The sequence below is a fragment of the Pelodiscus sinensis genome, chromosome 9 (assembly GCF_052426305.1).
Source record: "Pelodiscus sinensis isolate ZL-2025 chromosome 9, ASM5242630v1, whole genome shotgun sequence".
Classification (NCBI taxonomy): domain Eukaryota; kingdom Metazoa; phylum Chordata; order Testudines; family Trionychidae; genus Pelodiscus; species Pelodiscus sinensis.
In genome coordinates, this window is record NC_143060.1 from 40789016 (window position 1) to 40813310 (window position 24295).

General features: G+C 42.7%; 1 protein-coding gene across 4 annotated transcripts in view; it reads right to left on the reverse strand.

Annotated features, from left to right (window-relative positions):
- Positions 1-21379, reverse strand: part of LOC102446988 (ferric reductase 1-like) — a 32347-nt gene extending 10968 nt beyond the window's left edge. The window contains exons 1-6 of one of the 4 annotated variants that reach the window (XM_006119834.5): positions 20987-21378; positions 8349-8544; positions 7895-8031; positions 6526-6620; positions 5653-5803; positions 4131-4310 (exon numbers count right to left, since the gene is read on the reverse strand). In XM_006119834.5, the coding sequence (XP_006119896.3) occupies positions 4131-4310; positions 5653-5803; positions 6526-6620; positions 7895-8031; positions 8349-8544 (759 nt within the window). In that variant the 5' untranslated portion in view covers positions 20987-21378. Of the gene's footprint in view, positions 1-4130; positions 4311-5652; positions 5804-6525; positions 6621-7894; positions 8032-8348; positions 8545-16892; positions 16933-20800; positions 20958-20986 lie in introns of those variants that run through there. The other 3 variants (XM_025182969.3, XM_025182968.3, XM_089780542.1) reach the window with 3 other exon arrangements.
- Between the last annotated feature and the right edge of the window lie 2916 nt (positions 21380-24295).

Here is a 24295-nt window from a genome sequence, read left to right on the forward strand (position 1 = left end):
GGACATGGTCTCTTACACGTGTGGTTAGCAAAAAGGTAGTCCCGGACTTGCACTTCCCTTAAAGATCCTCTGGCACTCTCTGAAAGAATGAGTACATGCCTTCTGTTCAGTACAGAATTTAGATATACAGATTACTGCAGTGGCTCCCAATCAGGGGTACAGATTCCCATAGTGGTACACAAAGATCTTATAGGGGATACATCAACTCATGTACTTATTTGGCTATTTTTACAACAGGCTACATAATCACTAGCAAAGTCACTACAAAATACAGTTTTATACAATGATTTGGTTATACTGTTCTACATAGTGATGTGTACGTATAATATTTATAATCCAACTGATTTTAAAATTGTATGGTAAAAATTAGAAAAAAGTGAGCAATTTTTCAGTAATAGCATCCTGCGACATTTTTAATATCAATTTTGAAAACAAGTGGTTTGTAAGTGAGGCAAAACTTGGGAGGTATGCAACACAAATCAAGCTCCTGAGAGGGGCACAGTAGTTGAGAGATTGGGAGCCACTTGATAAGAGCACAATACTTGTGATGGCGAAGAAGAGTCCTGTGGCACCTTATAGACTAACTGAAGTGTAGGAGCATAAGCTTTCGTGGGCAAAGACCCACTTCGTCAGATGCATGTAGTGGAAATTTCCAGAGGCAGGAATAAATATGCAGGCCAGGATCAGGCTGGAGATGACCAGGTGGATCCAATCAAGGAGGATGAGGCCCACTTCTAGCAGCTGATCTGGAGGTGTGAATTCCAAGAGAATAGAAGCTGCTTTTGTAGTTAGCAAGCCATTCACAGTCTTTGTTTAATCCAGAGTTGATTGTGTCAAACTTAAAGATGAACTGTAGCTCAGCAGTTTCTCTTTGAAGTCTGGTCCTGAAGTTTTTTTGCTGCAGGATGGCTACTTTTAGATCTGCAATTGTGTGTCCAGGAAGATTGAAGTGTTCCCCTACAGCAGGCATGTCCAAAGTCCGGCCCGCGGGCCAAATGCGGCCCGCGGTCGGATTTAATACGGCCCTCCGCTTCTCCCGGCTCCCCGGTGCTTTTTTTAACTGGCGCGCTCAGCGCGCCGCTTCGGGCCGCCGCCGCCGCCGCGGTCCCAAACCCTGCCCCTGCACTCCGCTTTGGGGCTGAGAGTGCAGGGACAGCCCCCGCTTCCTCCCCCTCTCCTGGCTCCCCGGCGCTCCTCTGACTGGCGCCGCTTCCGGCTGTGCCGCCGCCGTCCATGGCGGCCGCTGCGGTCCTAAAGTCCACCATGTAGGGCACGTCCGCAGCCCCGCTCCCCCGCTTGGCTACGGGTTCGCCCTGCCCCCGGGCCGCCGTGAGGCCAGCGTGCCCTGCGCTCTCCGCCCGCCTCTGACCCTGCAAGCCCTCTACCTTGGGGCTGAGAGTGCAGGGACGGACTCCGCAGCTGCTGAGATCAGGGACGGACTCCGCAGCTGCTGAGATCAGGGACTGCCTTTGAACCAGACCTAGTCTATGTACTGCAGTCCAGATCTCAGTTTCACCCTTCACATTAGTGTAGGCAAGTTTTTTTTTCAATTGAGATGAATACATTGTAAAATCTCAGTTAATGTCAGTTGGTCTAAATCAGTTATAAATATATTTGGACACAACATGTATAGTTGGTGTTATGTCGTTTGCCGTTTGCAATAAACTTTGCATAAAATAGTTAATTTGCATTTAATTTTAATGGTTCAAAGAATGTCAGGCAAAATGGTCGGCCCTCACGCATGTTCACTTAATCAAATCTGGCCCTCTTTGAAAAAAGTTTGGACACCCCTGCCCTACAGGTTTTTGTATGTTGCCATTCCTAATATCAGATTTGTGTCCATTGATTCTTTTACGTAGGGACTGTCCTTGTGATGGTACACCCCCATATTTTTATGGAAATATGTTTTGAATATGATATGTATAACAGGACAAGTAACATATCATTCAAGAGCCTATAGTCCCTTGACTGTGTAAATCCTATTTGTGTGCATATATCATTCTTGTATGTGAAGTCAGAAATATGAAATGTAAATCTGTTTTATTAGTTCTAGGTCATCTAGTGAAAACCATTAGTTGAACTTGAGGAACTTTATGGCCTGGTGATCAAGACAATGATCTATAAATGGTTGTTTTTCCTGCAAGCCCAAGTTGTGGCTGGTCCTACACAGACATGTGACCACGCCACCTGGTGCTGAAATCCATCTTGAATTTCATATTTTTCCAGAAGGAAAGGGAGGAGAGAATTGAACAAACATTTCTCCCTTGAGGAAATTCTATTTAAGGAATAGGAAACAAAAAAAAAAAAAAAATGAGCTGGGTCTTCAGCTGGGTCTTTTGAAACAAAAAACAAGAGGGGTTTTTTGAAACTTCCTCCCCATCAGAAGAGGAGATACACGTGAAGAGACCTGAAAACAAAGAGTAATGAGGGAAGAAGCTGTTAGATGCAGGCCAGGTAACACTCTGACTAAGAATTTTACCTGAAATAAGTACTAGGGTCAGGAGTTTTATTTTGTAACAATTTCTCTTAGGCTACGACTACACTGGCATGATTTTCCGGAAATGCTTTTAACGGAAAAGTTTTCTGTTAAAAGCATTTCCGGAAAAGCACGTCTAGATTGGCAGGATGCTTTTCCGGAAAAGCACTTTTTCCGGAAAAGCGTCCGTGGCCATTCTAGAGGCGCTTTTCCGCAAAAAAGCCCCGATCGTCATTTTCGCGATCGGGGCTTTTTTGCAGAAAACAAATCTCAGCTGTCTACACTGGCCCTTTTCCGGAACAGTTTTCCGGAAAAAGACTTTTGCCCGAACGGGAGCAGCATAGTTTTTCCGGAAAAGCACTGATGATTTTACGTTAGATCGTCAGTGCTTTTCCGGAAATTCAAGTGGCCAGTGTAGACAGCTGGCAAGTTTTTCCAGAAAAGCGGCTGATTTTCTGGAATAACTTGCCAGTGTAGACACAGCCTTAGTGTATGAGGCTTAGCACTTTATTATCAAGCCCAGGGTAAATATCGGTTACCGGGGAGTGGGGGAGAACAATCAACAGCTGTGCACATTTCTCTTTCATGGATGGAGAGCGAATTCTATAAGTTCTCACTCTGTGTAAAACTTTTATAGAGAAAGATGGAATTTATTTGCAGGTTTGGTCCCTTTTGAGAGCTATGCTTCTGAGTGCTGTTAAGTCCCTGTAGTTGAGCCCTTCCAGAACTGTTATCAATGTCAGTGTTACTCTGCTGGTTGGGGAATGGGGGGGGGGAGGGGGAAGGTAGCAACTCTGTGCCTTTGCTGGGTGAGACCAGACCATCAGCCCAGCAGGACAAGGTGATGTAGAGCTCCAGAGGACAGGCATTAGCAAAGCAGGTGACAGTCTTCAAGTGGACCTCTGTGATCCAACCAGTCACAATACTGTCTCCCATTGTAAACTCATAAGAGCCACTGAAGGGCTTTCAGGAATGACTGTGCCCACTAAGAACATAAAATCCTGTTTAACGGCTTAACCAATTAAACATTATATTAACCGATTCAAGGGGAACTTGGGGGGGGGGGGGGGTTAGGGCCACTAACAGAGGCTGCTCAGGTCTGGCAGGGAACTGTCCTAGCCCCCTCTGGTTAACCGTTCACATCCCTAGTGATCATCACAGAACTGTAAACTGGTTTCTGAACAGAATAAGTAAACATACAGCACTTCAGAGATTACTTTTAGGATAGGCAATGGAGAATAACTTGCCTAACTACACCTATCCAGGATTCGACCAAAAGAAGGTATGTACTCATTCTTTCAAGGAGTACCAGAGGATTTTAAAGCAAGTGCTAAGTCAGAGACTACATTCTTCTTGTCATACCTGTAAGAGACCACCTCCATCCAACAGCGCTCTCGAGCACCACATGGGAGTAACTATTTAGTGGGAGAAGTGCTACTATCACCTCTTCCGGCAGCATTTCAGTTTCTCTTGTGGGGTTCTTAGACTACTACTCACGCTTAACTCTATTTACTTGCAACAAGTCTGATAGATGTGCAGCTGATAATGTTGGGGCAACAGAAATCTTCATTTTCAATTTCTTGACTAAGTATAAACTACGTATTTTGTTGTGCCACTTGGATGGCATAGGAAATACTGTAAAAAGACTACTCACCATCCACTGGTCATGAGATAATGCAAAGGCTATATAGCCTTCACTAGGACCACTCATTTCAATAAGCATTGAGTGGTTATTTTGTTTGAACGACAGAAAGAAACAGTCGGCAGCCCCAGGATCACATTTTGGAGGATTCCTTATGCAGAACTTTGTATTTCCACAGCCTGAGGCATTAAACTAGACAGACAAGTAGAAAATTAAGTTAACAAAACAACCTGGTCATTCTCCATCCTACCCCACCCCATGTGCCACTACAATTAATGTGGTCCCAATTAAAGAAGAAGAGAAGATTTACACAGAAAATGCATAAAGAACCCCTTCTTCCTCACTCAGCCAATAATTACTAACCAAGATTAGAATTCATGGTCATAGCAGTTATTAAATTGTGAGCTTTGAATTCACCAATGCATTTAAATGAAAGAGTTTGACATCATAATGGTAACAAGGCTATAATTTTGGAGGTGCAATACAATCCCCTCCTGTTCAAGGATATTTCTTCTGCTTAATAAAATATGTTATAATTAACTCGAGTAAAAAAAAATTTTTTTAAAAAAAACCACTTCCTGGTAGCTCACTTTTTGAACTATTCTAAGTCATTAACAGTCCCAAAGTGCTTAAGTTATTAGAAAGATATTCCTGTGAAGTCTTGCAAACTCCAAATAGTGCACATTATAGGGGGGGGAGTCTGCTTTTCCCCTATTGGTTAATAAATAAACTCACTAAGAAAAGTTAAGCTGCACAGACATGCAATTATGGCATTGAACTCAGGGTTGTTCACCATTTTAAAATTCAAGTTAGCAGTAAATGGAAGAGATGACATATTGCTAAGTCTGATAAAGTTAAATGATAATGCTATTGCCTGACAATGTTGCCATTTTGGAACTTCAAGAACCAGTAATGGAACTTCATCTGAAGAAAACGCATGTGAACAATATAGTTATAAATTAGGCTCACCCACTCATGTATAGAAATAATTCTTGTTTCTACCTACCCTCTTTTTATTAAACTTGAGTTTTATTTATACAGAGCCACAAATCAGCATGGCTCTTTATACGTGGAGCATAAAAGGACTCCCCAGGTTAACTTATGCCTTTTATTTTTTTGACTTTTTACCAATCAGAGCTTGAACTGAGTTTCTGTACTTAATCCCTTGTCTCTTAACACCTCAATAGTTAATAATTGGACAGAGACAAATGTTGGTAAAGTAGTCTTATTGAATCAACTTCTGTTGCTGAGAAAGACAAGTTGAGAAAAAAAAATAGAGAGAGAGAGAGAGAGAGGAGTTGGTTCAATAAAAGACATTTCCTGACCCACCTTGTCTGTCTAATAGCCTAAGATGAACATGGCTATAACACCACTATATTACAAAAATCTGATTTCATTTCCTATCTTCTGGCAACACAATGGCTAAGAAAGCATTAACTGCAGTCCTTCTTTTGAAAAAGCTCCTATTGAAACCAGGGATGAGAACTGAATAAAGACTGCAGAATTTAGCTAATAATACAGAAATGATACATACCGATTTTGTTAGGTGAGAAACTGGCTGGGAAGTTGGCAGAGTGTCTGGTGTAATACTTGTAGGAATTGTCAAAGGTGGTGCATTAGGCTGGGAAATAACAGGGCCAAGAATCTTCACCCAGAAGAGTTTATATTTCTCTACAACTGTGGCTCTGGAAAAGGGAGAGGGGAAGAGAAGTGACACAAACATTCCTCACTCAGTACTGAGTATTTCGAGTACTAATGAACGACTGAATAGTACATTACAAAAAAGGAGGAAGAAACTCCTATATTTAGTTGGCCACAAAGGAACATTATGCTTGTCACATTGCATCATACAACTGATCTCATCTACACCAGTACCTCATGTTTTGGGAAAGGGAAGGGGGAATGAAAAACCTTCATCTAGAAAAATCTAGGTGATCCAGCTTCAGAAATAGATTCAAGACAGTCACTCCCCAGCTGCAGCTACATAATTTGAAGCATCACAGAAATGTCAGGATGCATTTAGTTTCTATGATCATACCATACATCCCGGTTCCAGAACAGTCATATAATGGCATGGTACACATGCAGTTTTATTTAGGAATTAAACTAAAAAAAAAGTTGCACATCACAGAAATATTTCCACTGCTACATTTACAAGTCACTCATTGCCTAGAACTAGGAAATATCCTAAGTAGTAGGCCAGTGTCAACCAGTAACAAACCTTGAAACTCTCCCCCCGCCCCCAACTTCAAAAGAGGAGAGAACGTTGATAATTTTCTACCAACAGCAGAGCCAGTTCCCCCAGAGACATTTCTTGGGTGCTAGTTAATATTTATGACAGAAAAAGCAGTGGTTTTTCATCTAGTTTGCATTTTTGTAAAATAGCACTAATACTTTGTTGACTTACAGAAATTGTACATGTTCTGGTGCATCTGTCAGGGAAACCCAATAAGCCTCTACATGATTCTTTTTTGATTTACTTGTATGACTGACAGCAGAATTCTGAAAGAGACATATCTAGAATCAGAGAGATCCCTCACATAGGTGTATACAGTATAAAATTATGTACATACAGTAACAGCACGCCTGTAGTTATAAAAATTAACACAAGGGTGCACCAGAGAGGCACTAAACTGAGTCATGAACAAGCCCACAGACCCAACCCAACGGCTTCTATATACAGTAGACTTCTGATAATCTGGCACCTTTCGAACCCAGGGGGTGCCAGATTATGGGATATGCCGGAGTATCAGGAGGTACTCCGGCGGAGGGCTGTGACGGGTCTTCCAGGACCTGCACTGCGACTGGCGGGGTGGTGTTGACGGAACGGTGCAGCAAGGGGCAAACCCTCTGATATTTTGCAAGGAGATGGGGGAATCCCCACACAGCCGCTGGCGACAGGCCAGCTGGGGCTGCAAGCGGCGGCCTTGGGGAAGCGGCAGAGCAGAGCAGCTGGGTTGCTGCCGGGTTGGTCCCGAAGCATCACCCCTCACCTCGCCATCTCTCCTCCGCCGCCGCTTGCAGCCCCAGCTGGCCTGTAGCAGGTGGCTGCACAGGGCTTTCCCGGCCTGTAGCAGGTGGCTGCACAGGGCTTTCCCCGCCTCCCTTCAAAACAGGGGTTCGCCTGTTTTGCAGGGTTTCGCACCTCGCCGCCGCCATTCCCCGCCAACCCCGCCCCCTTTCCGCCCCCCAGCTGGCTGCAGTGCGGATCCAGCAGACCCATCACAGGGATATAATCCCCTTCCCCTCTCTCCCCTTTCCCGGCCTGCAAACATGCATGGGGCTCACAGGAGCTCCAATTGTCTGTCTGGCTGGAACACTTCCGACTATCAGGAGCACCGGACCACTGGATGCCAGACAATTGGAGTTTTACCGTACTAACATCAGTGGGACAACAGTTGGATCCTATGAAAAGGGAGTCAGTTATAACCAGACTCTGGATGTGACCAATGTCTGCAACATATATTGAATGGAGTGTCAGCTGTTCTACTTCCTATTAGCACACTGAACAAATATGAACTAAGAAGTATAATCCATTTGCTGTGTGCAGAGCCAGTTGGTACGAATCATTTCCCATTAGTAGTAGCTAGAGGCTATGGTCAGAGCCAACTGCAGATAGCTACACCTCCACCTGCAAATCCCTGCTTAAATATGCTGAGCTGGCTGCCTACGCAGAACTAGAGAGGTTAAGAAGCTTAGGCTAGGTCTACACTGATTTTAGCTATTGGGTGTAGCTACACCAATTCGTCATAGGCCCTGTTTGAAACACACCATACCTTTACACGTCCACATGTCAGGAGCTGAGAAATCCTTTCATCGGCAAGTATAAAAGAGCCAATTGCAGGGCCATCCAAGTTTTCTGCATTCCTGGCTTGTATGAAAAATCCTTCAAAAACTGGACCAGATAAACTAACTGAAATAAGGAGGGGTGAAAAAAGAGTTAAGATATTTCCAATGTAATCTATGAAGGTGAAAATGAAACATGCTTCCCCCGCCCCCAAGCTTTAGCAACGGCCATGGTTTCACGTTATTTTAGAGGTTAACTACCCTGACTTGGATCAACACTCATTAGCATCATCAGGACATTTCAACTTCCTTAGGATGTAACTGTCTATGGTGCTTGATCCAGGTAGCCACAAGGAACCTACAGAAGGTCAATGTGAGACAAGACCATAAAACAATGTCTTTGATCACTTTACTTTACAACAACCACAATGCTGGACACAATACCTTTTATATGGTCTCCTGGTCTAAATACAGTCACATTCACTGAGATAGTGTGCACAGGTGATGGTTGTGGAAAATGTCCATGGAGAGGCCTCATACTACTGCAGGCTTCTTTTACTTTTCCATTTGGATAACCAGCCACAGGAACAGAAAGGAAGGTAAATATCCAAAGAGTGCGAGTCAGTCCAGGCAACTCCATCTGAATAAGTTGAAATTACACATTATTAGCCAAACCCTGTAAATGCTATGTAGTTTATAGATTAGAAAGAATAGGGTGGGTCTTTAGTAGATATAGTTGATTTTTTAAGAATTTGCATGAGGTTCAAGAATCATAGCAAACGAGAATATCCAGACAATTTGCAGGCATTCGTTAGATTGGTATCTCTCTATAAACAAGCATTTAAAAAATTAACACAAATGTTTATTTGTTCAAGAACTGCTGTAATTGTGGTGACCATCTAGTCACATAGTAACCTTTGTCTTCCCTAACCAGATCTGTGTTTTAGACAGGCAACCATTTAAAACGAGTTCTATTTTCTTCTTTTAAAATAGTCCTTTCAAACTTTCAGAAGGGTCTTTTCCACGTTTCTGCTGATATTTATGGGTCTTTTCAACAACAGAGAGATGATAGGATGCAGAGCAACAGCCCCTAAAAAGCCAATTGCTCAGCCTTTACTTTCTTCATTTACTAAAAGTGAGGACACTTGGTACTTATTACTAGGGATATTAGATACTGGGTAATTGTATAGCCATGTAAGCGCATTAACTCTTATTGGTTACACAACTATTTGATAGTCTCAGGGGCAGGGCTGGCAGCCAATGTGCTCCATTCCCACTCCCGCAGAGCCTCCTGCCACCCTGCACTACTGTCTCTGTATCAGAGGCTGCAGCTCAGGGTGCCAGGCGGGAGCCAGTCCGCAAGGGGAGCCAGTTTAAAAACCAGCTCCCTATGCAGATCAGCTGCCTCAGAATCTGAGCTCTCTGCAGTGGCTTATCAGTTAATAGTATAGTCGACTACATGTTGACATCCCTACTTTGTACATGGATATGGAATGCCTCACTTTCACTGTAGATTTTCAAAATACTTCACAAAATACTAACAGTCTCACATATGTAAATATTATCCCTGTTCAACAGAGGCGGCAACAGAGAAATAGGTTTTGACCATGAGAGAGAGAGAAAGAGAGAGATTGAGATGACATGACATGCTTAAATCTGCAAAGAATCTCTGAGCTGGGAGTATAACTCAGGAGTTCCTACCTCCCAGTCTTGGGCTAAGCCCATGCCACAATCTTCAGTTCATTCTGCAATCAGTCCTAGAAAAAGTAAGCCAGCTCCAAGTAGGGGTGTTGACTACCTGATAAGCATAAGCTTTATCGGATAAATGAGGAGTCACTCGACTAGTCGCTTCCCCCTGCCTTGCTGTCTGTATCGGAAAGCAGCAGCAAGGGGGGGATGGGAGAGCAGGAGCCAGTGCAAGGGGGAGCTGGCTTGGAACCATCTCCTCAGGGGACAGGGCAAGCAAAGGCATCCCAACTGCTGCACCTCGTCCTTTGAAATGTACAGGAGCTACAGGTGACTCCTGTACATTTCGAAGGGAGAGGCACAGCACGATAGCGAGCACCCAGGGCCGGATTAAGGCATGGGTGAGCCGGGCAGCTGACCGGGGCACCAACCAATGGGGGGCGCCTGATGGCAGCTACAAGGAGTGCGCAGAGCCCCTTTTAGCTGCCATCAGGCGCCACGCGCCTGCCTTCTGGATTGCAGGCTGCAGCAGCTCCCAGCGGCCGTCCAGGGCAGGGGCAGCATTAACCCCCGCAGCGCCGGCCAGCAGCACTCTTCCCCCAGCAGTCGCGGGGCCCTGCATGGCCAGGCTCGCACGCCAGCAGCGGTAGCTGGGCCAGGCCGAACCGGGCCGGGCACATGCGTTCTGCTACCACCAGCTCCACGTGCCCTTCCACACGCACCAGGCGGGGGCAGGACCGTGCATGCGCCCTCCCCCAACCAAGGGCGCAATTAAACTATCTGCCCAGGGCACCGGAATGGCTCAGTCCGGCCCTGCGAGCACCCCCTTATCAACTAATCAAGCAGTCAATGGAAATTCCATTAACTACTTAATTAGTTGATTAATCAAAATTTAACATCCCTATCTCCAAGCAGGGGCCTCAGTCAAACCCTCCCCACGTGGCATTACAATGTTTCTCATCTCACAGTTCTAATCAGATGAAGCCCACCAGTTACATGGGACAGTCAGGTTTTTTTTTTTAAATTAATCTAATAAAATACAAATGCAAAGGATGGTAGTATTTAGGAACTACAGAAGCCTGACAGGTCCATATGTTTATTAGTCAGACCCACAAAAAAGTTCAAATCTACATCATATTGTACTGATGTAGAACCAGTCATGCTGTATATATTTATTCCTTTTTGCATGACTAAAGATTCCCCAGTGACAAGATCTTCCCGAGCGATTTTAATGGCCAAGCAGTTTCTTTAAAGTCAGGTGAAACGAGATTGATTAGTGTGACAACACCCTAAAGGGGAAAAAAAAAATCAAGCTATAGTTTCAAAGTACAAAGTTACAGACTAGAACTAAACTCTGATCTTTCCCTCTGGAAAAATATTTGTCTATGAGCTTGGGGAGGAGGGGGAGGGCTGGAGAGAGTGTGCGCGTGTGCAGGAGAGTGGGGGAGGACGGTATTTTCACTAGCTCCACACAGGTTTTCCCAAAGCATCTCTCTCCCCCAAGGAATCATCTTTTGGAATTGAACAGTACTGGACATTGTTACACCTTACACATATGAAAACCAAACACTGATGCAAAGAACCATGATATATTAGGATTGAAGATTATAATGGAGGGAAATATAGATCTGACACACCAGATTATTTTAAAATACAGGCAGTCCCCGGGTTACGTACAAGATAGGGTTTGTTCTTAAGTTGAATTTGTATGTAAGTCGGAACTGGCGTCCAGATTCAGCCGCTGTTGAAACTGACCAGCGGCTGACTACAGGAATCAGCCGCTGATCAGTTTCAACAGCGGCTGACTTGGGGACGCCAAGAGACAAGCGTCCGCGTCGAGAAAAGCCTGGTCTGCTGGGGGGGGGGGAGGCGCACTAGCTGCACCTCCCCATCCCCAGCAAACCAGGGAGACGCGAGCGGCGGGACCACTGAGACGCACCGTGGTCCCGCAGCCCGCATCCTCCGCGTCTCCCTGGTCTGCTGGGGGGCCTCCCCAGCAGACCAGGGAGACGTGGAGCAGCTTTTCTTGCCGTGGAGGACGCGGGTAGCGGGACCGCGGCGCGTCTGGGCAGTCCTGCCGCCCGCATCCTCCGCGGCGAGAAAAGCCCCGTTCGTATGTAGGGATCCGACATAAGTCGGATCCACGTAACTTGGAGACTGCCTGTAAAGAAAAGTAACTTTGTTCTGTCACCATGAGGAAATATGGCAGAAAGAAAGGTAGGTCTGGGCTTTTAGTGTTAAAATTTCAGCACAGTGAGATCTTTTAAGGGGATGAGTTGCTAGTCTGCATGTTAAGCAGAACACTGTAAATAGAGTTTTTAATTATTATAGGAGGAAATTGTTCAAAATAAGAAAACATTGGATAAGGATTTCATCTCATACTTGCATTAGGATACTGTTATACCAACAGTACTTGTGTACACTAAACTAGGTTCTATACTTACAGATATAAGACAGACATTTGCTATTATGCACAATGTTGTTCCAAGACAGTATAATTTCAGGGCAACTTATTAAATTTACCTGGGTGTCTGACATCTCAATCCATGATAAAACAACTATTTCCACGGTGGTCAAACAAAATGGTTTAAAAAAAAAAAAAAAAAACACCACCACACACACTCTTGAAATCTTCACCCTCACTAAGACATCTCAAAGCGTAAAGCAGATTACCGAAGACTAGTGTTCCCCTTTAAAAACAGAGTAGGAGACGCACATATATTCAAGTCACAGATATGCTAATGTGAGATCCAAATACCTGCTTTCTGGGAAAGTATAGTCTGTTTTACCCATATAGATCACAAAAGCGGAGCTAGGAAGCTTCCTAAGCACATATGGGTATAAAAATAACACAAACATTTCTCAGATAAACTGAGCCCTGCCTTCGGATTTAAAAGAGAGAGAGAGAGAAGCCAAAACGTTTACAAGGTCAGAGTAACCATTTACTCACTAGAAACATTTTCATATTAGCACTTTTCGCAGAGTGTTCACATACAATGCAAGACTCAGTTGTACAAAACAATGCAGGATTTGTGCTTGTACATAAAGCCACCAAACAGCTACAGTACTATGTTCAGTAAATAGGAGGGGAAAAAAAAAACCAGGTTTACACTCATTCCAGAGAAAAATGCCTCCCGCACCTTCCCTCCCCTACCCCATACACACACAAAAAAAAAACCCTTCTGAAAAACAATGATTTTGTTTTTTCAGAATACTGAGACAAGACAGGCTATTATACAAACTCACTGTGTCATCTATTACTTCTAGAGAGCTAGTTTCCTAATTTATTGCAAATGACAAATTAAAATGAATGTGGCAAGCTCCTGCTAGTCCTCATTCCAGCACATCTCCAAAACCAGTCAATTTTGGAATCATCACCAGAATTCTGTGCAGGAAAGGCTGAGGAGCACATTCCATAGGCAAGAACTGAGGTGAATTAGAACTTAAAATAAAGACAACTTGCACAGTCCTTGCTGAGATCACAGTATGCACAAGTCACTGCAACTTTTCTTATTTTCAGGAGCTCTTACATAGAAGATAGAACAAGCTTCATCATGTTGACAGTTACCATGTGATAGAGACTTGTTTTTGATAAGAAGATAACAAAACAATGTTTAGGGTTCCAGTTTAAACAGTAGATGATGTGGTACAGATTTTTTAAGAGAAGCCAAGGTTATTCTTCTACAAAGTGGACTGGTAACAAGACTACTTTTTTCCATAAAGATAAATATGGGTTTTCAGAGGGGAAGAGAAGAGGGAAATGTGAAATAATTGTTATACCATACCATAATTTAAAAAGGGAGATGGAGCCAGCAGAGACAGGGCTAAGTGAGTGTCTGCTAGGTATCCCAAATTTTCCTACTAAAAGTTTATTCCTCCACACGCACACACCCCTACCTGAGTTTCCTAGTAAAGTCCCTTTCTTTGAGTTGACTCTTTTACAGCACAACAGAGGGAAGAACGCCAAGAAAACCAGGAAGTTACTCTCAGAATGCCAGAGAGAAGAGCAATTTGGTACTGAAGATTTACCCAAACTATGTGAAAGGAATTCAGTGTCTGAAACCCAATACAAACCAGAATGTCATGCCAGACACCATTCCACATAGTAGTAAAGCCCCAAGCCTAAACTTCTTGAAGCTTGGGAATTAAAATGTAGATCCAAAATACATTCTCACCTCCAATCTGTTGCATCTCTTACTCTTCCTTAAGGGAAGAAGAAAAACTGGACTAGGAGACAATATCAAGAGACCTGATTTTGCAATAATGCCTCAGCATAGGTACATTAAGACTTGTGCTTAGTTTTCTCTTAAGTCCATAGCAATAACTGTGAGACAGAACATGTCACAACCTCGTGAACATGACACCACATATTAACTAAAAGCCATGAAGGAAAAACTGAACTGCTTGGAAAATTGAATATACATCATCAGTCTGGATAGTGAGATCTTTAGATTTAAGGCGATTAGCTAATTATTTTACTGAACTAGTAATAACTGCTTCAGGAAAAAAAAAATCACCATAAACAATTATGAAAGTACCTACCATATGATGCCAATAATTCAAATAATGTATTGAAATCAAGAGCGGTAAGATAAACATGGTATTACAAATCATTACTAAAAATTATGGAACATTGGTACAGGGAACACATTTGTATTCTCTCCAGAAAGGTTCAAAAGTGCCAGTCCAGGATCAGCCAGACTTTCCAAACCAATCCTCATATAAAATCTTAATGGAATCAAGAATAGCTACTCTTTCCCTCCATAAATTACAGGGTTATTTTTTCTGATAATTACAGCTCTTCACTCAGTAGCTTAGATTGCCTATAATGATAAAGCTAATTTCCAAAACATGAAATTATACCTGTTATTTGCTAAAAATGAGCTAGTGGGGGCAGAGCCAGGCCTGGCTCGCAACGGCCAGCAGAGAAGAGAGAGGAGTAGGGGCAATCACAGCCCTCCCTAGTGACCAGGGGTAGAGTCAGGGTTGCCTAGCCCTTTGTTGGCAAACAAAGCAAATGGGGTGCTGCCTCCTAGTTTTATAATAAAAATGAAGAAATAGCATTTATATTTTTTTCTCACAACAGTCCGGCTTATTAATTTATTTCCAGCTCAAACACAGTGAACTGTCTTTGTCAGCTGATCTCCTAAGGAAAGCTTAATCAGCAGATCTCATTAAATCCAATACGCTAGATAAGATTAGTAGAATTTAACTGGAAAAAGAACTATTCCTTAAACCACAATATAAATACCGTACAACTGACTGGTACCCACAGATAACTGGTTTAATAACCAATGTGAAGCAGAATGCAGACACTGGTGCCATATGTGAATAACGACCTTATAACAGGAACACACCCATTAGACAACAGTAGTTCTTGTAGTACTGGATATCTAATAGTCTCTAGCATTTATATTAAATTTAGAGCCAAATCTCTACAGTTGGAAACAGAAGAACTTCATGGCTACGTCTACATTGGCAAGAACACCGACGTTCTAATGTATAAAATCAGTGCTTCTTGCACAAATACTCTGACGCTCCCGCTCAGGGATAAGCCCTCTTGCGCAACTGTTCTTGCCAGTGTAGACAGGCAACATCAATTTCTTGAGTAAGAAAGCCCGATATTTAAAATGGCAAGAGAGCGTCTACACAGGCACGGATGCTCTTGCACAAAAGCACATCTTTTGCGCAAAGGCACATGCCAGCATAACGCTCTCTTACTCAAATACTCTAACATAAAAACTCTTGAATTAAGGAGTATTTGCACAAAATCTTGCCAATATAGACGTAGCCAATGAGTTTAAAGGTTTTGTTCACCAGGTAACCAAATTTACCATCCAACAACAAAACATGAGAAGACAGTCAAGCTGTTTTACCTTAAACATACTTCTGGCTTGTTTTTTATGACATGGCTGTCCTATACAGTGTGAGAGTTGGTTGACCTTGATGTCAGCAGAGTTATAGCATAATTAACTGTAACTAACCGGCTGTGTCTAGACTGGCAAGTTTAGATGCTTTTGCGGAAAAACTTGCCAGCTGTCTACACTGGCCGCTTGAATTTCCACAAGAACACTGACGATCTCATGTAAGAAATCAGTGCTTCTTGCGGAAATACTATGCTGCTCCTGTTCGGGCAAAAGCTTTGCGCAAAAGGGCCAGTGTAGACAGCTCAGATTTGTTTTGCGCAAAAAAGCCCAGATCGCAAAATGGCGATCGGGGCTTTTTTGCAGAAAAGCGCGTCTAGATTGGCATGGACACTTTTCTGCAAAAAGTGCTTTTGCGGAAAAGCGTCCGTGCCAATCTAGACACTCTTTTCCGTTAAAAGCATTTGTGGAAAATCATGCCGGTCTAGACGTAGCCACCATGCATACTAACTCAGTAGATCAAATGGTTGCACAATTCATACTTTTATTTATAGTGCTTACTTGGGAAATGCTTCAGAACTCGCAAATTAGAGGAGGACATGTGTAAGTTCATTAGGTACTTTGTAACTCATTTCTATGCAATACACTACTTTCCTACTCACTCATTGGAGAGAGCCAATAATCCAGTAGCTTTAAAATACACTCATCTGAACCAATCTCAATGCGTCAAATACTAACTGAACTATAAAAATAATTTAATCCAAAACCTTCTACAGAATCCTAAAGCCCTCTGATTATGCAATGCTCAGTATATCATGTTTGACAGTGCTTTCTTCCTTGCTCCACTACCATTCCTAATTCAGGAGGGACTGACTATATCTGAAAATGAATATAATTTTAGTCTTCAAGTCCATTCCATCATTAGCATCTCCATGATAAGACTAACAAATAGTTAGATACTAGCACCAGAGCTGGCATTGTTTGCTTATTTCAAATAGGACCATGACTGTAAACAATGGATTGGTAACTTGTGATCCAAACACCTGAGTTGGGGTTGAATTAGAATCCACAGTCCATTGTAAAAAGTCTCTCACAAGATTGGCAAGCTACTCAGGTCTCAAGCAGAAGCCTTCTGTGTGGAAGTACCTGTCTTGACACCTGCACTGGTGACAAGCCATGAAAACAGGGTAAATATGTTGTGAGGCCACCAGAGATTGCCTAAATTCACAAATACTATTCCTAGGAAGCTAGTGATTTCAGAGGTAAAGAACGGATATTCTGGTTTTAAGCAGGATCTGGATTTCCAGTCAGGTCATCTGGGTACCTTCAAGAGACACTCCTGAAGAATTGGTGAACAAGTCCCTTTCTCTTCAACTTGTCTGAGCTAAGGAAGAACAGCAGTGATTATTTAGATATTAACAGATCAGAGCAAGAGTACCTCTTTATCTGCAGCCACTAACTGATGGAGTTTACAGAGATCATTTTTACCTAGAGAAAAAAAAAAAAAGAAAAGACTGTAGGGCCTATCCACAAAAGCTGTTATGGATGAGAAGCCAGATTCTGCCAACTTAAATATGAACCCTTATTTATAACTGTATTGAACTACCTAGGATTGTCTGAGTCCTATGGAGGAACAGATTAGAAAGTAAAAGGTTATACTTTCATTGACTACAATTAGCTTTAGATCAGGTCCTTAGTAGATGTAGGACAGGGAGGACTGAAAAATACCAGATTTGACTTAAGCTACTGTTAGGACTACATGGTAAGAGAATTTTTGGATTTTGTGCAAATCATAAAAGATTGTAAATAAATCCCAGAAAGCCTCTGTTTTTAACATTGGAAAGGGACTTCTGGTGAGTTTGCCCAGCTGTGCCAACATTCTCGCTTCATCCTGCCACAACCCAAATCCCATTCTGCATTTTCAGAGAGATAATAGTCAATATTAATAGGCTAAAAAGATGCAGCATCTTTATTGCACCCCATTTTTCTAGAGGGCTAAAAGCTGTAATAAGATTAGAATCCTAGGGCCTAATCATTCCTGCTCCCATCTGACATCTGTGTGCACACGAACCCTCCTAGATGACAGCCCCACACAAGGTAGCCAGGTTCCTCCATAGAACCATCCCACCTCTCAGGACATCCTGGAGGGTTCTTCACAAGATCAACAAATCTGCCAATGACGAGAAAAAAAAATCAGCTGGACCCACAGAAAGTTTGCAGGAAAAGCAGCAAAGCCTCAGGCTAGGCTATCTTCCAAGTCAGTCCCTCACATGAGGGAATGCTCCTAAAAGGGGGCCCTGAGGCAACTGGCAATGAAGGACTGGAAGCATGGTCCTATTCAAGACATACTGCTAGGGATTCAGAGAGGAAGCAGAGCGCCAGAGCATACCCACCAGGCCTCTATACAGGAGGCCCCATCAACTTCATGAGGTTTGGTGGGGAGACAGAGTGAGATCAACAGCTAGCTCCAGTGGGGTGATGTCAGAACTCACATCAAGGGAACAGACTTGGTTCCCACACTCCATTCCAAAGGAGTTTCTTCATAAAAGGGAGACTGAATATCTGGATAAGGAACTAACTGATCTGCTGTTCAGATGCTGCATGCACTCCTGTGTAGCATCTACACAGCAATTCCATTACAGGAAGTCCCCAGGTTACATCAATCTGACTTACGTCGGATTCCTAGTTACGAACGGGGGGGGGAGGGGGGGCGCAGCTAGTGCGGGGTGCCCGGAGGCCGCAGCCCGGCACAGGGCTGGGTGTTTAACGGCGGAGGCGGATTCCCCTTTAAATCTCCCTGCCTGCCCCCCGCCCCCCCAGGTCTCCCTCTTACCACAATGCACCAGGCGCGCCAGGCTCCCTCATGGAAATGTCGCCGCCAGGGCGCAGCTAGTGTGGGGTGCCTCCCCCACTGTCGCCGCCTCTGGCGGCGCGGGGGGCGCTTCCCCCCGGCAGACGAGGGAGATGCGGAGCTAGTGCCACCCTCCCCCCAGCAGACCAGGGAGATGCGGAGCGGCTTCTTGGAATCAGCAGCTGGTCAGTTTCAACAGCAGCTGAATCAGGCCGCCTGGGGTAGAGCAGCTGGGGCGCTGCCAGGTTGGTCCCGCCGCCCGCGTCCTCCGCGGCGAGAAAAGCCACTCCGCATCTCCCTGGTCTGCTGGGGGAGGGGGGCGTGGCGCTAGCTCCGCGTCTCCCTGGTCTGCTGGGGGGAAGTGCCCCCCAGCACCGCCAGAGGCGGCAACAGTGGGGGAGGCACCCCGCACTAGCTGCGCCCCGGCGGCGGCATTTCCATTCAGGCGGTGCTGAGGGAGGCTGGCGCATTGTGGGACTGGGCTGGGAGTCCCGTTCGCGGGAGGAGGCGGAGGGAGGGCGAGGAGCAAGCCGGTAAGAGGGAAACCTAGGGGGGGGGGGGGGGGGGGGCAGGCGGGGAGATTTAAAGGGGAATCTGCCTCCACCGTTAAACACCCTGCCCTGCGCTGGGCTGCGGCCTTCGGGCGCTGCAGCGGCCGGTCGGGGCGCACGGGGCACACTTGGCCCTAGCCCCAGAGACCAGTCGCATGGGGAGCGGGGGAAGGGGATGCGAAGCGCCGCCGGGGCCGCATTAAAAAACTCCCCGTGCTGAGGCCGACTTACATACAAATTCAACTTAAGAACAAACCTACAGTCCCAATTTTGTACATAACCCAGGGACTTCCTGAATTTCAAAATAATGGACAACTTATTCTGACTTCTGTAAACCTTATTCTACAAAGTATAATGCATATTCCGAAATAGTTATGTTGGAATAGGGGCTGTGTAGACACTCCACTTCTGCTATTTCGAAATAGCCCCTCACCAAGGCCATTCTAAGTTATTCCTCCTGGGGCTCTAAATCGAAATAGCACATCTACATTAGAGAAGCCTGCCTCGGATTAATTTTGAAGCTTTTCTGCAGTGTAGACATGCTATTTCGAAATAAGCTATTGCAGAATAACTATTTCAGAATAGCTTATTCCGAAATAACTGTGCGGTGTAGACGTAGCCTCATCGTGCCACGTTACTATTCTCACAAGAGAATGGGGACACAGAGCCCTGCTGTCTGAGCTCCATCTCCCTAAGTAATGTAAAAAGGAGGGTTGTGGTCACTTCTAATCTGCTGCCAGCTCAAAAGGACACCGTTACAGAGTAGAAGAAAGAGCCCTATTTGCATGTTCAGGTTAGCAATAAACTCAGCAACCTGCACTCCTAAGTCACTTAGAAATGAAGTCTGATAGATATTTCACTCAGATGGGTGAAATTAAAAAAAATGTATTTCAATCATCTTTATAATAGAGGAATAGTATTACTGTATATTTTAATCTGATCCAGAGTTACATAGTAGCCCATTTAAATTGGGAACGCTCTGCATTCTGTTCACATAGTTTGTTAGTTCACAAAAGCCAAAAATGTCCATTTCCAGTACAAGAGCAGGAACAACAACAGACCAGTCTGTGTAGCTTGGGACATATTACAATGTTTTCTGTTTCCGGTAACATTAAAACTACACACAAGGAAGAATAAGAGTATCTTCTGGGAAGGATAAGAGCCACATCAAAAAGCAAGATAAGGGAGGACTTAATAAAGACACCTGACATTGTCAGAGCAGCATCAACCTTCCCACCTTTGGCTCCCATCCTGCATCCAATTAATGGGGTCCACTGGCAGAGGTTAAGTTACCTTTGGGTAGGATTTTCCCCCTTTTGCAGGAATAGAAAAGAGTTTTCTTTAAAAAATATAAAGACACAATTTTAAAACTATAAAAGGCAAATGTATTTTTAAAAAGCCAAAATTGTTTCAAGGTAAAGTAGTCTGAAGTTTAGTTTAACAGGATCTTGTTAATATCTCAAACTTATAGCAATGACATTACTTTCTAAATAAGAAGATCTTTTTGAAGTCTTAGATGAAAGGCATTACATAAGCATCACTGTTGTAATACACTAAATGCAAATAATTTTCATTTGTTTTACAAGTGTTAGAAACAGCTCTCTCTTTGCACATATGTTGTCTTAGGAAATTTAGATTTTAGTAGAATATAGAAACAATGCTGGAAATGTATAGCATTAACATAGTTAAGCTGTGTTCATACAGAAGGATCTGGATTTCCAGAAAAAGACGTTATGTATAAAGCTTAAAATATTTTTTTTCTTTTCAGATACCCAATTATAATAATTGAATTTTGCTCTACATACCTATAGTTCTTTATAATACAGAGAACATAGAAACAGAGTTCTCCTGCATCACCACACTCATCAATACACATTTTAAAATAATCTAGTACTTTCTAATCACAGGAAAGCTATCATCAACCTTATGCCTGACATATATTACCAGCAGAAGCTCTGGAACCAGATCGTAGAACACCTGTTCTTTACTTGCTACATAGACCTTGCTCAACAAAAAGCAGTCACTTCTCCCATTACCACAGACACTCTTAAACTAGTGTTTTAAAAAAGATTGCACTACATGGTGTTCAAAGCGTTTTTGCTACCAACAGAACCCTAACATAATGCTTACCTTATAAAACCATGCAGAGTACTCTAGCCAGACTTCCTGCTTTCTGACAAGTTGCAGCACACTTCAGCAGAGGGTGGAGCCAAACAGAAGTTTAATCAGAAGGGAACACACCCTAAGGAAAAGCTTGTTAAAGCAAGTGTGAGGTTAACAACAAGGGGGAGAAACAGAAATGTTTTAAATTAGCTTTTCAAAATACATATCTTAATAAAATGTCATAAATGTTTAGCACACCACATTGAAAGTCTATTTTACTTCCCTTTACCCTGGTGAGCAACTAATGAAAAATAAATATTTTACTCATCCAAGATTAAAAAAAAACCCCACAGGCAAAGAAGAATTTGCCAGGCTGCAACCATGTGTTTATGCACATCCTTAACTTCACTACTGGATGCAACCCACAGATTTCAGTGGGATCATTTTTGGAGTAATAAAGTTAAACAAATGCATGTTTGCAGAATTAAGAACTAAGGCCCACATCTTCACTGATAAGAATTAGGTGCCCAACCACCATTGAAATCAATCTGGATAAATTCCTAATCACACAATGAGCTCAAGGAAAGCAGGCCTTTTTCCTGGACAGCTGTATTGCTTTCTGGAGAACTTTATATGTGCCCATGCCTCTGCCTGTATGAAGTTCATTTTGGGATTAGCTCCTAAAAGATCAAATTCATTTTATTCTGTAATTCAGGGCATTGTCCAGCTGTCATTATATAAGACCTTCTTCTACAGGTTTCCATTGAAAGGCAAATTAATGTCATTAGGCCTGGTCCTGCAAGCTGACTTATGCAGCTGGATCACTGGGCAGACCCCCAACCAACTCAATGGGGCTTTGTAGGAGTCCACCTTGCAGGATCCAGTGCAAAACAAAATATGCTTATTTATTGCAATCTTGAAATGTTAAAAGTTACCTAGTAATGATCTCAAGGTTCAGTCAAACCCTTGTGCCTGTGAGGTGCCCTGTTGATGTCCCTGAGGCTCTAGCCCAGATCTTCAATGGCATCTATGCACCCATCTCCCATTGAAATTAACAAAGATCTGTCCTTCTGTGGCTCTGCAAGGATACTTCCTGCAAACCGTTATGCTTGTGAGAAATCTCACTGAGTTCAATGAGCTTACTACTCAGAAATGTAAAGTTATTTCTGGGTGTGCATGTTTGCCAGATTGCAGCTTTTATTACCAGCAAAGCAAATATGTACTATCATTAGAATTCTTGCATAAGACTTGCATAAGACTGCAAGGGGATCTCAGTACTTATGCAGACATCTTATGTCACAATTTTAATATACTCCATGTTTTGACTAAATCCTTCTATTGCTCAGAAACCACAATATCTTTTTTTACTGAGGGGAGGGGAAAGGAGCAGCAGCAAATATTCAGAACAATTCAACGGTATGCTGCAGCCATAGCATACATGTCTTTTTAAGTCTTTGTAGAGCGTCTCATTTACTGCAAATAAAGAAGTACTTTGTTTTATTAGGATTTCCATAGTTATTCTGCCCCACTGAGATAACACAGGGCCTTGAGATAACAATGCTCTTATCCATTGCAAGCAGCATAGTTCAGCACAACTGAAAACTCAGCCCCTAAACTTTAAGAGAGGACATAAGTCTTCCAGTGAAATAGACTAATCAAATGTTCCTATTGTGTGTTTGAGTGCTGTACAAAACAGTATATCTGTATTTGTATATGTTAAAATTGAAGGGGAGTTTGTTGTGGAATGGAGAAGTCTGAGAGAGAGTATAAATATCTTGATGTTTGAGTAGTGAGGCATGATATTTCGAGCTGGTATGGAGGGGTACATTGTGCTAAATGGTGACTTCCTGGAGTTTTGGCGATTGTTTTATTAGGAATTTCATTTCTGCAAACTGAACTGTAAATTAAAGATATTGTTTGTGTGTGACTATTTAAACTGAACATAATGACATAAAATTATGATTTCCCTAGAGCCCTCCGAATGAAAAGTCAGGACTTTAATAAAGATACTGCTCTGAGTTACTAGATTCATCTCTAACTCCTCCAGATACATTTCCTGAACAGGAGTGAATTTCACTTATTGTGCATAATACCAATACTATATTTACATCATGCAATTAATACACTCCAATGCATATTTACTAGTAAACTGGAGCAATTTTATTACCTCAGGCATTCAATTAGAACTAATATTAGCTTGAAGAATGTAACTATTGAAATATCAGAGATTTGCTTATTAATATCCTGTAATTTCTCTCTAATCTCATTTTTTCCCAGATAACATTGACTACCAACCAACTTCAATACGATGATGAATTTTAGAGATGCTCTGTAAGAGCATATTCCAAGGTAGGTTTATGGTGTGAAATAACAATGAAATACTGATTGCATAAGCCATCACATTGTTAGGGCACCAAGCCCCAATCCTGAAATGATCTTCCTCAATGAAATCATTGTACAAGATCCTTATTGTGCAGTATCTAAAGAAATACCATACAAAATTAAAGCATGGGGTTGTTTGTTCCAGGTCACTTGCAAATACATTTATTTCATGTTCACTTTCCACTCATAAGTAAACCAAAAGTACAGTATTTTGATAACATTTTGAGTCACAAAGCCCACAAAAATAAAGTAAATCTGATTTGAAAAGCACCCATCTGTCCGTAACCCATTTCTCTGTCTACAGCCACCTTGCTTGTAACAGTGTTATTTGTAAACCACTAGAAACAATATTAAGACATGAAAATTCAGTTGGAATTAAGGTCTCAGCCATCTGCTTGTGCAAATCTCATTACAGTATGAAAGTCTGTGTGTCAGAACAAAGGACAGGAATTATATAAAGCTAAGTACCTGATTTGCACCTGCACAATGGGAGGATCCGCTTTGAAAATGTAGCACTTGAGTGTACATTTTGCTAATAACAGTAGTTGGATGTTGAAAAAGAGAATTCATTTGTCTCTCCATGTTAAACTGGCAAAAGGAGGGAATGACCTTTTGTTGGTGCTCTCTTGTTCAGCTTCTCTGTTTCAATAGCTGTTAGTGATTGCTTTACAAGTTTGGCAAATATTAATACAAAAACAAAGGAACCAAAAACTTTCTATAAGTGAGAACAGGTGCATATACTCCCTCTAAAATTGCAGCCCTGAATCTTTCTCCAGGGATTCTGCAGCTTTTCAAGGTTATCTATTCTCTTTCCAAAATACACGAATGTGTGCACAGAGGTAGTGAAAACATTTCTATAAAAAAGGCTCTTATGCTATAAGAGGTAAATCATTCTTAAACTTAATATTTCTGTATAATATGCAGCCAAAGCCTGTAAAGAGTGCCAGAGTTATA